General features: G+C 33.9%; 2 protein-coding genes across 2 annotated transcripts in view; both read right to left on the bottom strand.

Moving 5' to 3' along the window:
• The window catches only part of LOC128192684 (uncharacterized), a 49578-nt gene extending 43374 nt beyond the window's left edge, over positions 1–6204 (bottom strand). The window contains exons 1-2 of the mRNA XM_052865574.1: positions 6117–6204; positions 2989–3078 (exon numbers count right to left, since the gene is read on the bottom strand). Coding sequence (XP_052721534.1) covers positions 2989–3048 — 60 coding nt within the window. The 5' untranslated portion in view covers positions 3049–3078; positions 6117–6204. The remainder of the gene's footprint in view (positions 1–2988; positions 3079–6116) is intronic.
• A 3954-nt stretch (positions 6205–10158) lies between these two features.
• On the bottom strand, positions 10159–16380 carry LOC128155834 (kelch-like protein 2). The gene is made up of 9 exons (XM_052817709.1): positions 16016–16380; positions 15798–15909; positions 14483–15395; positions 13903–14008; positions 12661–12820; positions 11428–11718; positions 11100–11277; positions 10764–10973; positions 10159–10303 (listed from the first exon to the last, which is right to left on the bottom strand). The coding sequence occupies exons 1-9, from the start codon at positions 16163–16165 to the stop codon at positions 10285–10287; spliced, it is 2139 nt and encodes a 712-aa protein (XP_052673669.1). The 5' UTR covers positions 16166–16380; the 3' UTR covers positions 10159–10284.

Below are 16380 nucleotides of genomic sequence, written 5' to 3'. Positions count from 1 at the left end.
ATTTGAGAAACGTTTCACCCCCCATTAGCAGTGTGCCTGAGAAGTCTCAAAAATAGGTTACATTTGATTTGTGAATCACCAGACTTTATCAGGTTATTTTATTGGCATTAGTCCCCTCCACGTCACAAGTACCTGTCTGAAATGTGCACTGGTGACCCTTTATCATTTACCGGTTATCTCCCTTTTTGATATTTCAGGGGGCTACTTGTTCTGTATTTGTAACCTTTCACGCAGGTTAAGCTAGTCTGTCCCGTACCTCAAGTTAAAGTGATAATGAATTATCCATTACAACATTTAAGGGTAATTACATATGTAATTCATATATATAAATGGTTTAACCTAAAACTCTAAATCTTTATCAAAACATACCTTAACATAGTGCAATAAAGTCCAAGCTATACATTTTTTTTTACATAAATTCACGTGGCATTTTATGCAAATTCTCTACATCTTAATAGAGTATTCAAAATTTAAAGTACTTAACCGTAATTTAAAAAAGTTACACCTTTTAAAAATACTACATGTGCATTAAGGGCAAAGTAGTTTTGTTGCTCCAGATTGAACCCATATGGCCTTGATGACTTTAAGTTCATGACCTTACCAAACTTTATGACTGAACCCCCCTACAGTTTATCACACAGAATATATATAAAAAGAAAACATTAAATAAATCCAGCTCTCAAAAAAGTAAGCCTTTTCAAATTTGATTTACGATTGGATGATATAGTATAAGCTTTTAAAAATACCATTGCATACAAGAGGTGCACACCTTTATAGTTAATTTACTGTCCATTTGAAATGTTTTTCAGACTGAAATTAGCTTAACAAACATCTGTTCAAAACATACTTACCAAATCCAAATAGCATTAAAAGTAATTAATGTTCATGCATATAGTTACATACATGGTATGTGTAGTGGGATTAAACTTTGGGGGTGCAGTCTTTAATTAATAGTCTATTGACATAGCAATGTTATTATGAAGGAGAGACTTATATGAGTAATATAATAAGTGACATATTGATGGTGACTGGCTAACAGAGTTATTGTATACCTATATACAGTAAAAAGGGCACCCATTGATTAGGGACATTTCCTTTCACAAAGGGCAAGGCACAATGTGAATTAAGGCATCCAAATATCAGTTAAAACTTTTGATACACACAAGCTTTTTAATTTCAAATCTGCTGACACATCTGTTATTGAATATAAATATTTTCAATGGTTGCCTCCAACCCCCCCCCCCTCCAAACACCTCCCCCTCCCCCTTATTCTTTGTTAGTAGATGACAAACATGTTTAAAATTTTTGGCCACAATTTTTGTGAATGAAAGACAAAGAGATTGAGTAAACTTCACACATCAAAGAGGCTTGCCTATCTTTTCAGGCACTATGGGGTGCTGGATATTTTCAATATTTACCCGGTTCAATATGTTCCTCCGGTTTTATCAACAACTCTCTAAACCAATGATATTGACGAGCTCCATGTACCTGACGCCACTCGGCAAAAATCCTCTTTCAGCAATTTATTTACCCTCCGATCTGGATACAAATATTTATAGTCTGTTCGCTCCTTCTCTGTCAAACAAGTGACCTCAATGTTTTCTCAATTCCTTTTTTTTTTTATAGAATTTTTACCATAATAAACCCAGCATGCATTGAACTCATTTTTGATTCCCACTCAATATCAAATTACATGTAACATTTTCATTGTCACACCTAATAGAATTCAGTCAGTTTAATAAGAGATTATAGTATATTTATAAGTACTCTTATACTGCTGTTAGTACCAGATTCAAAGTACCGGTACCCATTCACTGACATAACACAAGACTTGACTGAGTAATACAGGTCTGAAGTGTGAGTTTTGTCAAGTAGACCCCTACTAATTAATCTCCCTCCTATTTACAAGCTTAAGTACAGACTGCAACTCTTTTTCCTTTTCTACTTCGAATGATGCATTTCAATGCACCTCTAAAAAATGAACAACATTCATAATTTCACCTCTCTCCCTCTTATTTACAGACTTAAGTACAAACTGCAACTTGATCATTTCCTTTTTCTACTTTTAAAGAATTAAAGGATGCAGATAAATGCACCTCTAGAAAAAGAACGATATTTATAATTTCACCTCTCATTGTTTCGACACTTTATTTCATATAATTTAAATTCTCTATCTTCATTCATTAAAAGATATAAGTTAAAGCACATGCATTCAAGACTCTAAATCCAACCAATACTTATACCAAATGTTGATAATATAATAGATAAAGAGGGTTTAACTTTATTTTAAAGCACTTAAAAGTCAGAGAAAAAACACTCTTAAAAAACCCTCCCTATGGCGATCTATTGAGATCAATAACCAAACTTCTTATCTCGAGGACAACTCTACTGTACATTGCTCAATATAATGTTTGTCTCGTACGTATAGAAACGGCCCAGGCCCGGCACTTTGCTATCAGAGGGAGAGAAAAAGAACCCTCTTTGAATTCTGAACCCTGTTCTGTCTGGAAAGACATCTCAAGTACTGCTTCAACCTCTCAAGTGTCAGGTTGCAAGGATCAATCATTCGATATGCAACCATCTTTTTTAAGTATTTATACAAATTACAGTTTTGTCTTTTCTCAATCAAATTTACAACCTGGGTTTCTTTCACGATTGCTTTTATCTATGGAATTGCTCAGTCAGTAGCTCTTCAAGTTAAACTACACAGAGAAAATTTGCTGCATATGCAATATTTCTAGTTGCTTACGGACCAACTTCTTGAATTGTATGTTCGAAATGATTCTGATAATATAAATTTCTAGCATGATGGCAGGTGTTTTCTTATTTGTAACACCTGAACCCTAATCACTCTTACGTACAGCCCCCCTCCCCCTCAACCCTTACCTCCCCCCCCCCCCCCCCAAAAAAAAATAAAATTAAGAAAACCTTCTTCAGTGTACCTACAAACTACAGGCATTAGAAATCTGCATGTAAATGTGATCTTACTTTTAATTCATTTCCAGCTCTCCCGTTCCTGTTTCTTTCTCCTGGGTGCCTTAAACTCATATCTGTTCCTCTTCATGTGAAAATTTCCCCCTGCAAAATATTGTCCTCACTAATCATACTCCTGTCAAAATTCTATATTTTTGGACCAGCAAGTTCCAGGGCCCTTGAAGATGTCAAATTATGTGCCTCTCTCTCAAGAGCCATACTCTGCTCCTCTGTATCTCTTTCACAGGTACATATTAATCCAAGCATTCACACCCCAGTTCTCATTCATGTATGCTCAAGTGGGCTTTTTTTCGTTTTCCTTTTATATATGTAATTCTAGTTTAAACAAGCAATTCAATCAGTCACTTAAAAGTCCCACTGCGCTAATCACCAGCTCGAGTCCGTAATGAATGAAAAATTGTCGTGTAGATTGTGAAAGTGGTGATGTCCCCTCTGGCGAGATATATTATCTCCCGAATATCATGTAGCTCTGACAGGGACCAATGATTGGCAGTGATAGCAATCACAGGTATACAGGGTCCTCTCCAATACACACACACTCACTCACAGGTTCACAACCAAATTAAAATACACAGTCCCTGCATACACCCAATATTTAAACCCAAGAAATAATTTTTTTTTTTTTTCGGCTGAGAAGAGGATTACCGACCAATCACACAATGTTGTGCGTGGTCAATAACTTTTAGCCCGAGAAGGAAGGGGCTACGGCACTTATAAAGATCTCCCGACAGAGTAAATCCTAGATACCCATCAAAAAGTTCCAGACCATGTCTGGGACGTACAACTTTCTATCAGTACTTGGAATCTACTCATATAGCGATATCAAATATTCTTTTTAAAAGCTCGATTAAGTTGAATAAATTTTGACATGCTTACATTAGGTAACCTTTTTGATGACCATGCCATCTTGAGATAATACAATGGTCCTTAATCCCTAGTTTACAAGGTCTTTATCACTCATTAAACATAACTTCCATGTCAGCCTATCAGTACGCAAAGACTAGTTAAAGCCTTTGTAAACACTGCAACTCAAACAAAAGAAAGAGAAATCCGTGCTACTCAAATTAGTCACCATGTCTCGATATATGCATTACTCTAACACTAACCTCAGTTTTCCTCGCTAAGTACATGTATATACGTGTATTTCCCATAAATTTCTTTTCTGATCAATATATATACAGCAGTTAAGTCAGAAATTGTGATCTTTTCATTACATAGTTTTATTTTTATTTTTATCTGAAGATGCTATATCCAACTGATTTCTATTAAAATTTATCCTATAGAGATGATCTATAAACAAAATCTTATGATTGGGTGGAGTGAGGTTTTTTATGATTGAAATACCTGTATCTATTTTTTCTGAATGATACGTACACCTCCCTAAATGTGGGAGAGAGATTATTCAATCAAACGGGAGCATTAAGGAAGAACAAATATGTTCAAACTTCTCCTCCACCTAACTTCTTTGTAGATCGAATTTCTATTTAAATTAAACTCATTTGTTATGATCAAAATGTGTTTCCGTCTTCAACCTTATTCTTGCAAAATGCCACCTTGATGAATTGACATTTGTTTTTATAGAATCATAAAAAAAATTTGAATATGATTGATTTGTATCAGTAAAATATGCGAATATATTTTTCTGAATATTAAATATCTGCTCCTACGCTGTATCATTACTCAAAACAGCTGTGTATATGCATAAATAACTCCATGTATATTGAATAGTTATTCGATTTTTAGACTTTTAAGTCATAAATAACCTTAAGCTGCTCATAAATTAGAAATAACTGCATGGAGCTAGGCTTCACATTTTACATAACAAAAGTGCAATACATAATTCTCATTCAGAAATATTACTCTCTTTCCTCCTGTCAACAATGAATTCTTTTCAAGGTATGTAAATATTATCACCTATTACCACAACTTCAAAGTCAAATATTCCACCAAGCTGTAGGAGAGTGGTTCAGTTCCCACATACCGCAGTGCCTTAGCCCTAATGATTAAAAAAACTTAACCCCAAAACCCGACCAAGGTGTCTGCAATACAATGGCATCATTGACGAAGCTGTTGCATAATCTATCATTGATACATTTTGGAAGCATGTTATCATGTGAATCAATAGACCCGAGAGATGGAAAGTTTAACTTGCATGGAAACCATGTCACAATTTATATATATAAACAACATGTATACCGGTATTTCTTTTTCAGGGCCAGAAGGGGCCGGTTTCAATTGTTCTGACACCTAGGGATCTGTGGGGGGATTGACCCATATTTAGCTATAATCACCAGAGTCTTAGACCACTGGGGTGATTGCTGAGGCACCCCAATCCTTCTGGACTCATTAACTAGATTCCCATTGAATCCATGGAATCGGGCAAAGTCTCTGAGTGACAGATAGACAACCCATTCCTGGGGTGAAATTACATCTGTGCTGATCAACAGTAAACCTAGTATGATAAAATAGACAAATCACCAATTGCTTCAAAATAAAAAAAATTGAGATACAATAGGAATATCTTGTACCATTAGTGTATCATTAATTTACAAAATAAAGGGGCACTAAGAAAGGTGTCCAACTGCTTCATTAAAACTAATAAACGAAGCATATTTATAATTTGATAAAAAACATTTTTTACAAAACTTAAATGCTGTACGCATTAGCAAAAAAAGTAAAATGTTTTAACACAACATTGGAATAAACTAATATACCAGACATATTATACATTAATATGTGTATATTTCCCAAAATAAAACCTAATACCCGGATTAAATTTGGCGACGGTGTACTTGCAACAAGCAATGCTCGAAACCAGTGTGAGAGACAAATGATCGCAGGGACATCTAGATACAGAAATATTGGGATAGATTTCAATTTGATGAATTTAGCATGGATCAGAGAAGTAATGGGATAAAATTTAGCCACATATTGCCAGGATTTTATCTCGGTGACCACTATTTACCTATTTATATACCCAGGGTAAATACACAAAAGATTGGGTCATTATAACACCAGCTGTCTGTCACGCTTATATATAAACGTAGGTGAAGACTTTGGTCGCTTTTTCACTTTCGTATACACTAACTTCAAGTATGTGCAAACAGTTTTGTTAAATTTACCTATCCATGTACACATTACGCCCCGCCCATCATCACCCGACTAGCTGTCTGTCTGTGACCCCTGTGTCCTGTGACTGCCATGACCTGGTAACCTTTGACCTCAATAAATTTTCATCACTGTAAAAAAAATCAACTATTAAATGAAAATCATTGATATAAACTAACATACAAAACAAAATATGTAACTCTCATCCTTTAAATAAATACAGTTATGATACAGCAACTCATATACATTGTATAATTTCTTGCACACTGCAACATTACATGACAATGCAATGTGAGGGTCAGAAGGATTCGACCTCAGGCGCGCCAGATAGCTCAGTAGGTAGAGCACCTGACCAGATTCAGGGGCCCAGGTCCGAATCCTGGTCTTCTCTGTCATTAATTCTCCCATCCAATTACATTTGGTATCTTGACCAAGTCCTGAAACGGACAGGTTAACTCCTGCAAGGGGAAAGAACCTTGGATGTTGATCTTCGAGAGCCAAGATCATTTATGGGGGAGGAATGTGACAGAATGGTGAGTGGTTCTTTCACTGATGCAAGAAAGCTCAGTTTGTAAAGCACCTGGTTCATAGTGACATATATTTAATGCAAATAATACCCCCCCCCCCCAAAAACAAAGAAAATTATTAAACCAATTTTTCTTGCAAAAATGCATATCTACATAATTTTTTTTTTTTTTATTGACTACAAAGTTTCAAGGGCAAACTGTTTCTGTAGTATATTCAATAATCTGTTCCTGTAGCATGTTCAATAATCTGTTTTTAGAGTATATATTCAATAATCTCTCGAACAGTTTAGGGGGAGTTAATTGTGCTGACCAAAAAAATATGATTGGTGAACTGACTGACGAAATGTGACACAGTTTACTTGTACATGTATAAAGACAAAAACATTAATTATACTTTCTCCAACTTGCTGCATAGGGTAAAATTATTTATTTCAAAATGAGTATTTGATTGCAAAACAATGTTTCTTTAATAGCATTATACTACAGTTGCTACTGAATGGAGTGTCACTTTCGAATTCTTACTCTTACTCTCATATCATCAACAAATGTTCCCTGCTTCTGAGTTTTATTTTTTACAGTACTCATGAGTCAGACTAATTTGAATACAGGACTATCTGAGATGGCTCAGTGGGTAGAGCACCTGACTAGATTTTCAAAAGGCCAAGGTTCGAACCCTAGTCTGGTCCGTCATTATTTCTTCCATCCCATTACAGGACAGTTTAATAATAAATGCCTAATCTTTTGGTCAAATTACAATAAATTATTGTATATATTTTTTATATGTTATTTTGTCAAAGATCTTATCTACTGCAAATTATACTTTGCTTAATTCTCATCTCAACTGTAGTTTGTGCCTGGAATTGTCTATTGAAAACAAATTATTACCGGTATTAAAATGGAGTACCCTATCTATAATAATAACATGCTATAAAACAACATTATATTGTGCAAAATATTCAGCACAAATTGATGTTTCAACAAGTAATTATAAAGCATACATTTTGTTCACAATTAGCTATATAAATTATTTACTTACAACATGCATAAGAAATTTAATTCAAGCAGTGTTCTTGACAGTCGAAAGTTCTGGTAACAAATGACAATGTTCTAGAAATTAAATATAAATGCATGTATTCAAAAAAAGCAAATCAAGACTTACAGAGTTGTCTTTCCTTGTATAGTTGAATCTGGTGCTGGATCCTGCTTTTATCTATGTGTCTCAGAATTGGTGTCAGTTGTTTTCTAACAAAATTCTATTCAATTTACTAATTAATTAATATTTTCAATGCAATTATCAATTAATTAATCATGACTGAGAGTGAAAAATCGATGTCCACTGAATTCAGACACATGAATATGTGGATTATAAAGTACTAGGGGATATGGATAATTTACTTTTAATTTAAAATCCTCATGCAATTTGTTACACTTTTAATTCAAATGATTTCTTTGATAAACCTATCAAAAGAGCACATTTTACTGATTTTATTAAGTCATGGTCCTCCCCCCAAAAAGCATTAGATATTACAGGTGCTTGAGGACAGGACCGATCTCCCACCCCTTTCCTACCTGGACTTCCCTGGAATTCCTCATTTTTTCTTTAAATTATCCTTTAATTATAATCTAATGGATACATTCATTGCACAAAATCATATCCCTCTAAAAAAAATTTTTTTTCAAAATGTTTGTTTTAAGTAATTTTGTGCAATGATATTTTGTTTGATATGAATTTGCCTATGTTTAACAATTTTCAACTTCTTTAACATGTTAATTAAAAGGCAATTTTGTTTCCATTGGGAAAGATGTAATTTTAAAAAATTCTGCATGCATTACTTTGCATTTTATAACCCATAAATACAGTACAGTAAAACATGGTTATAGCGAAAGCACTTATAATGAATTGACGCTTACAGCAAAAGTAATCTTCATTCCCGTGACTTTATTGCAGGTTGTAAACTTGAGGGATATAATGAATTATGCTTATAACAAAGCAAAATCGCCCATCCCTAGCTTTCGTTAAAACCGCTTGTTTTACTTATGCAGTGACTTCATAAAATTATCACTTTATCTTACCAAATAGTTAATATATTATGAAATTTCCTGCATTGTTTAACTATACTGTAGTATATAACTGGGAAAAAATCACCAGACTTATAAATAATCAGATTACTTTTGAAAACGACTCCAACTGAAATTAAGTTTAAGAAATTGACAGTCATCTTGGCTAACCAGGAGTTATTGGTCCACTCTTATTTCCACTAACAGAGTTTGTGGGGGAAGAGAGTGGACATGAAAGCCCTTGGCTAGCGAAGATGCATGGATGGCTGTCCTTTTATATCTAAAATATGTTATTTCATTTCAGGAACAGGTTCCAATTTTCATAGAATTTTATGAAGCAATCAAACCATATGGTTCATAGTCATGTTCATAATAAACATTTATGGAAAGAATTTAATTTATACATTTATCATACGATATAACATAACTTGGGGCAGTTAAGCTTTATAAATCGAAAAGCAGTTTATAAAAGAGTGTCACAGTCCCAAGTTATACTCGTATTTAAGCACTGAATCATTATTTTTTGAAAGATATAGTCTCATGACTGCAGCGGTGTATGCATACAAATTGAGTAACACGTGTTATGAAAATTGGTATGCACACATCGCTGCAGTTATGAGACTATATCTTTCCAAAAAAATTTTAATAATGATTTAATGCTTATACTTACATTTCTTAATTTTTTGCCTTGTCTGCAAATGTGATTTATACCTTAAAAATCCTATTTTATCTTAAGGGTAAGTTTTATATAAATGGAAGAGCCACTGTAACAGCCACAAGCGTGAACTTTGGTTTTTGCTTGTGACATTGCATTTTACAGCATTCAACGTTTGTGACGTCATAATAAATCTTGTCATTTTAACCTTTCAGTACCCTGTATGTGTTACAACGTTAGAACTGCAGTAGCCTTCCACACATTTTGCAAGCAAAAATATGTGGAATGTAAATATAATATAGATGGAAATTGAATTTATTTCTTACAATTTAATTTTCTACTACTAAAAAAAATAAAGCCCATTATTTAGTCAAATGACGTTAATTTGTACAAAATTTAAAAAGTAACATCAAGCAGATTTATATGTTTTGCGCATGCATCATATTGTGAGTGACGTGGTAAAGTTAAGTTATATGATATATACGAATTTGTTTAGCCAATCAAATGAGGGGTTCCAACAAGAATTAAATTATTACTATACATAGAAGAGGTGTTTAAAATTGATACATTATTCCTATTATTCAAACAATTTAAAGTCTAATATTAATATGATCTTTCTCTGTATCTAAGACTGTTCTTATTTTAATTAGAGAAAGTTACTTAACGTTCAGCTCAGGTGAGCTAAAATGAAAGATATAAAAAGCATTTATAAATAAAGCAAGCCAGCATGAAAACAAAACATCCAGTGCATGCAAACTTATAAAATAAATTCAAAGAAACAATAAAAAAAAAAAATAAAACCAATACCAATTCACACTTGCATACAGTTTAATTACTTTTGCCCCATTTTACAAACATGTTTAAAAAAATCCAATCACCAGGTAAAAATAAAATACAGTAAAAAATTAAATTTTATCACATCCAGTTAATGCATTTAGGGCCTTAGGATCTTCTTATCCATCTGCAAAAAAAAAAAAAAAAGATATCAAAACATATCAATTTTCAATCATCAAGTACATTACAAAAACTTCTTAAGCTTATCCAGTGAATAAATGAGAAATAGCATTTGATCTTAAACCATAGATGACTATAGATTCCTAATTAACCGCAAGGAATTAATTTTCTCGTAAAAACGCGAGAAGCACCCTTCGCCAATTTCAAAATTTCGCTATTATTTTCTAAGAGTTGAAAACTATGAGAAATAAGGATGAAAATTCCATGTTTGCGATTTTATATGCTCGCGATATGACCCAAAACCTCGAGATCGCGAAATTAAGTACCTGCGTAATATAAGGAATTTACAGTATTATAGACTACTAAAAAAAGCCATACAGAACTTTGATGACACTTTTACAAACTAAGACTTACAAATATTAAGGCAGACGTCATGTATAAGACTGACATACAACTTTTTCACCTACTTGTTGATTTCCATGTTGTAGAATAACTCCACTTCATTTTCATAGTAAGAGCTGGAGGGCTGCCCATTCTTTATTGCACTGTATCCCCCTTTCAGACAAACATTGCCCCCCTCAGCTGAGGTAGAGGCAGCAGCCCTGGGCTCAGGGAGTGCCTTCACAAAGAACCAACAATTGGTTCTAGGATTATAACACTCCACCGATGAAAGCAAGCTGAATTGAAAATAATTATAAAATGTTACTACTATCACCCAAAATTTTACATTTTCTGATAGACTTTTAAGATTTGATTATGTTTCTCTTGATGTCTTGAAATTGTGAAGACATACTGGTACATACCGATTGCCTTCACCTATTCCACCAATAGCAAATATATAGCCATCTACTTCACAAAGGGAATGCTCCATCCTGGCAACATTCAATGGAGCCACTGGCCTCCACTCTTTGGTCTCGTACGAGTACACCAATACTTTATTGGTGGGGGAGGGACACTCCGAATCTTTGTACCTGGCTCCACCTACAAGAAAAATCCACAGATATGAGATATACATTGTAATGGAAGTTAAAAACACATCTATAGAGAAACACTCAATTGTCTTCCAGTTGTCCATAGTTTTAAGAGAGTTATTGATAATCTATACAATGAGGTAGAACTGTATCTACTTACCAACCATGTACCACTGGTCTCCTCCCCAAACCATCGCCTTACGATAATCATCAGAGATGTCTATCGCCTTATGACAATCATCAGCGATGTCCTGTTTTTGATCTCGTTCACTCCTTTTCTTTTTGACATGTTTGTCTTTACTTTTTCCCTCCATTTTGGGAGCATGTTTTTGCTTTGGTTTTCTCCCCATCATGCAATCCATGCTTTGTAGTCCAGAGTACTCATCAAGTTTGGGATGATTATGATCCCTCAGCCATGCCAAAACTTTTTCATTGTCGTTCATCATAGACCCTAGGTATATATATAATTTACAATAATATAATAAGCTGTTTTAAGCATGTTCAATTACTGTATTACAAAATGATAAACTCTGGTCATCATATGTACATAATTAGGAAGCAAGTCCCTAGCTCTGTGTACCCCAATATCTACTGGTAACTGCATGATTAATGTTTCAACATTAGAATTTTAAAATATCAATTTCCACATTGATAATGAAAATCCCTTTCTTTGTAAAGAAATTTTTCTATATACTTTGTCCCAAGATAACCTTCATTTACATTTTGCTTATAAAATTATTCAATGTTTATAAATACCTTAATCAGGGTTCAAATGATGTTCATAGTTAGTATAAAAAATGTCAATGAAGAAATCTTGTAAAGCTTTGACAGGTGCGTATATTTTTGTTAAAATTTGTTAAAAGGGACGGAAATGGTAACTTAATACAGACCATAATGATAATATTTTCCAAATGAATTTCAAATCTATATATTGGAAGTGTCTAAAATTTAGTAGCATTCTTGCACTTCGATAAGGTTTAGCATTTAAACTGGTTAATCAACTTAAATTTTATTTGAAACTATCCATGGCCAACTGCATCAAGTGTAAAAAAGTGGCTTCACAGGATTTGATCATATGACCAACCAACTTCATATCCCAGTAAACTTTTTAAATTGCTGCATATTTCTTAAATAATCTTACTTATTGGGAAATAAAATTTCTTTATCCCAAGACATCTACATACATGTAAAGGAGTTTTACTGAATTTAAAAATGATAACTACTGAAAGTCAAACAATGGTACATGTACTTGTACAAGTCAATCTTAAATTTCTTATGATGAGCCTGGAAATATAAACATTTTTACTGTTTAATCTTCCTTAATTTTCATATTACTTTCACATCAATTTCTTTTTACTTTTTGATGTTATGTTGACAAGAAATTAAGCATTACATTTTGATTCCCTGTATTGCTTGACACAAGGTGCAGAAATGGTGGACCGGCTTTGACTTCGGGAACAGGCATGACGATTAAAATCCTCAACAGCATCTTCCGTCATTAGAACAATGTCATAAGTGACATCAGGTTCCTTGAACTCAGAGCTACAGTGTGTCTATACGGGCAACAGAAAGAAGAAAGACAGGAAAGGAATAGGTCAGAATGTGAAGCAGACATAGAATAGAATATGTTGCACTGAAATGTTGAAATAGTTAGAGCATGTTTAAAATGCACATTGAAACGTTGTTGAATGTAAATGCATCATGTAAAAAGGTAATGACATCATATATATTTATGATATCAGGCCACCTCTCAAAAAAGTTTTTGTTCTCTCCAAGTCAACTAATGAATAAGAATGTAATTGATGTATTCAGGTATATTTTTTTATAAAATTCTGGGAATCACATTAATCATATTAATTCTCATGCATGCATGCAACGTTGAAAAGAAAAATGAATTTCCCTTCCTAAGCCTATAAACATTGTGGGTCAACTCAGTCAAGAAGGGGCAAACAAATGAATTTCAAGGTTGTTAATAATCAATACGATTCATTCCAGCGTTGAGTTGAGTTTTTAACATTTATATACTGTACTTACCTTTGACGATACTTTATATGCAGACTGAGTGATGACCAATTTATCTAAGCAGGATTTGCTGCACATTTAGCAAACCTGATAATGCTGTCAATTCAGTCGTTTATCATTTATAGAAACATCATCTTTTAGTGTGAAAGTAAAATTAACTACCGGTAGTACCTGCCCATAATACTGTATTAAAATACTTAATTAAAAAACATAGCATAAATTAAGGTGGTAATTGGGACACTTCCACATTAATTGTAATGTAGTGTTTATCGAAATAAACATTAATAAAACCAAGAGTAATTATTTTCCAATATTGTCACCTAACAGCATAGCGCAGTGGGTTAGAGGGTTTACTACAAATCTGTACATCATGAGTTTGAATCCTGCTAGGGGTTTTACATTTTTTACCTCTCCAAATATTTTTAAAAGCTACATGTATTTTTTGGTTAATTGTTGTAAAATTTGAAAATTCTAAACCGGTGAAAGTATTTTAATGATGATGCATTCCAATCCACATTAATGTCAACAGATGTCCCATACCACCTCAATATAAAAGGAGAAACAATTTGGTACACTGTACTCAGGCTGTAAAGAAACATAACTATTCATGCACCTTTAGATATTGCTCAACACTCCCTCCACTGTTGGCAAGGCTCCGAGGTTCTTGAATCTCCAGATTCAGAGGGTCTTGCTGATTAAGGCTGATGGAGGTCTGAACCCTACAACAAGGTATAAAAGATGCATTGAATTCACATATTCTTTAATACACTGTCATTTTTTTTTACAACAAAAAAAAGTATAGATAATGTAAAATGCATGTTTTACATAACAAACTGTGAATATATGCATGCCTTTCTGTAAATTAACTTTTATTTGCTTGCAAGAAATTTTCAAGAAGTTTCTTAAGAGCCTATAATCGTCATGATTATTTGATTATTTCTCATCGCAAACCAGTCCTCAATGCCTCTTGTGAATTACTTTTAAAATTATATACATCGGATCTTTGTCGCAAAAATTAGTAGCCGCAAACCAGTTTGATTCCGGTAAATCGCAAAATAAAGGTGTTGCAAATAAAAGTCGGTTTACAGTACATGTATTAGATTTGATTGTTCATTGTTATAAACCTATGATTTATCTTTTTCATACCGGTATATATAAAAAGTAAGGTTAGATTGAGGAGTGCATGTACTAACCAGTTAGCCATAGTGATCAAGCCCACACAATAGGGGCTCTGCTTAAGGGCAGGACATTTAACGAAGCATTCCATCAATTGCTGGCTTGATAGGTGTGAGAACCTCACGATATCCATCACTCTCTCCAGATTCTTCAATCGATCCTCAGGATGGTGAAGCCAACTTACAGCACTCTCAAAAATGTCCATCTCTGAACTCACATTGAGCCTATCATTGGACAAAATCATACAGACCGTGTCCACATCTAAGCCACAGAAAGAGGAACTGTTCCTAATCTCCATAAAGTTTTTGGCTATCGCATCCATCAGAATGTCACAAAGTTGAACATCTTTACGCCTCCTCATCTTTTGCAATAGTTTCAGCATGTCGTGGTGACCAAGAGAGGAGATTTTCTGCAAACACATCTGTGTGATTTGCTGCACCTCAAACATCCGTGAGAGATCAATTACCTCATGCAGACAATTAGGCTTAATGATATTGATATCACCAGAATAAATGCAATTCAGGAAAGTCTTTAAAGAACCCTCTGACACTCCAGTAACCCTAATTTGCCTTGGTCTGATGGGTGGCTGAGTAAAGTCCTTGCTGTCAAACATCTTCTCAAACAAAGGACTCTGACTAGCAAGGACGACCTTATGCACTGGGTAAATGATGCTGCCCAGTTTGAATGAAATATCACATATCTGTTCTCTGTTATAGATTTCATTCAAATATTGGCCAATATTGGCATAGTGCTTCCTGTTTGAAGACTGTATATGGCCTGAGAGTGGTGCAATATCACTTTCATTTTCAGCCTTTGGAGATGACTTTTTTGGGTTTCTGGGGACTTCATAATCTGAGGCAGTTGATGAAACTGGACTTGGGAGAGAAACTGAACTTGGTGGAGAAGGTGTCTGGTTTTGGTTTCTGTCCACTATTGTATAAAAACATTTCTCAATTAAATGATAATTACCTTCTTAACAAAGTTTCAAAAACATTAGTTGAAATAAAAATGAATGTACTTTTGTAAATACCAAGTCCTTTAATAGCCCCCCCCCCCCAAATTAATCTTCAATAAATTTAATTAATCTCATGAATTCAGTGTTTTTACTCAATCAAATAGCTGCACCAAAAAGCTTAATTTTTTGACTATTTTAATCCAACAGAAAATAGATTTACTATAATAATTGTATTTCTAAAAACAAAAAGGAAAAAAGGATTGATAAAAATATTTTGAGTTAAATATGAGAAACCTTTTGTTATTTGGTCAGAGAAAGCAAGCAAACTTTAACAGGACTCAATAAATCTACAAAAAGTAAAATGCAAATACCCCTACCCTTCTGCTGAATATATCTCAATTTCAAGGACTCCAAGATCACAGACCCAGAGGAAGAAGTTGTAGATGTAGAAACTCTAGATGTTGAGGCTCCCATGGCAGCTTTTTCAGCCTTAAATAAAATGAATTTCAAATATTAACAAAAATTATCTGTATATAATGTTAACATTAATGTAACTACATGTAAAACATTACTTTCATATTAAGCATAAACTTACTTTTATCCTCTCTTGCCGCTTCCTCTCGAGCCAGCAGGCCTGAGGGTCGGCATCCTCTTTGCTCATGTAGCTGTACCAAACGTCCCGATTTACTACAATCGGTTCACGCTTGGGCAGGACTTCGGTTGTCACAACCATAGTGTCCTTCATCTTTGGACACGATGAATTTCAAAATAGCTTATATGGTTTTTCAAACTTCTGAACTTAATTCGATAATTAAAAAAAATCTACAGTTGATAAACTGTTCCAATTGAACGATGTATAACCACACACGAGCACCGGACACTCTCGACGAATCAATGGGCGAAGGCAAAGATTGATAGTATTCACAAACTATCAATCTTTGGGAGTCACGAAAACGCAGC

This window comes from Crassostrea angulata, chromosome 7 (assembly GCF_025612915.1).
Source record: "Crassostrea angulata isolate pt1a10 chromosome 7, ASM2561291v2, whole genome shotgun sequence".
Classification (NCBI taxonomy): Eukaryota; Metazoa; Mollusca; class Bivalvia; order Ostreida; family Ostreidae; genus Magallana; species Magallana angulata.
The sequence above is the reverse complement of the archived record's forward strand: the minus strand, read 5'-3'. Positions and strand labels throughout refer to the sequence as shown.

What these genes read in the sequence shown, in the direction of transcription:
- LOC128155834 (XM_052817709.1), bottom strand. Translation starts at nt 16,165, where the DNA reads ATGAAGGACACTATGGTTGTGACAACCGAAGTCCTGCCCAAGCGTGAA. An exon ending in TTGATCACTATGGCTAACTG is followed by an intron (nt 14,009 to 14,482) that starts GTTAGTACATGC and finishes ACCTTGTTGTAG; the next exon opens with GGTTCAGACCTCCATCAGCC. An exon ending in GGAATAGGTGAAGGCAATCG is followed by an intron (nt 10,974 to 11,099) that starts GTATGTACCAGT and finishes TTTTCAATTCAG; the next exon opens with CTTGCTTTCATCGGTGGAGT.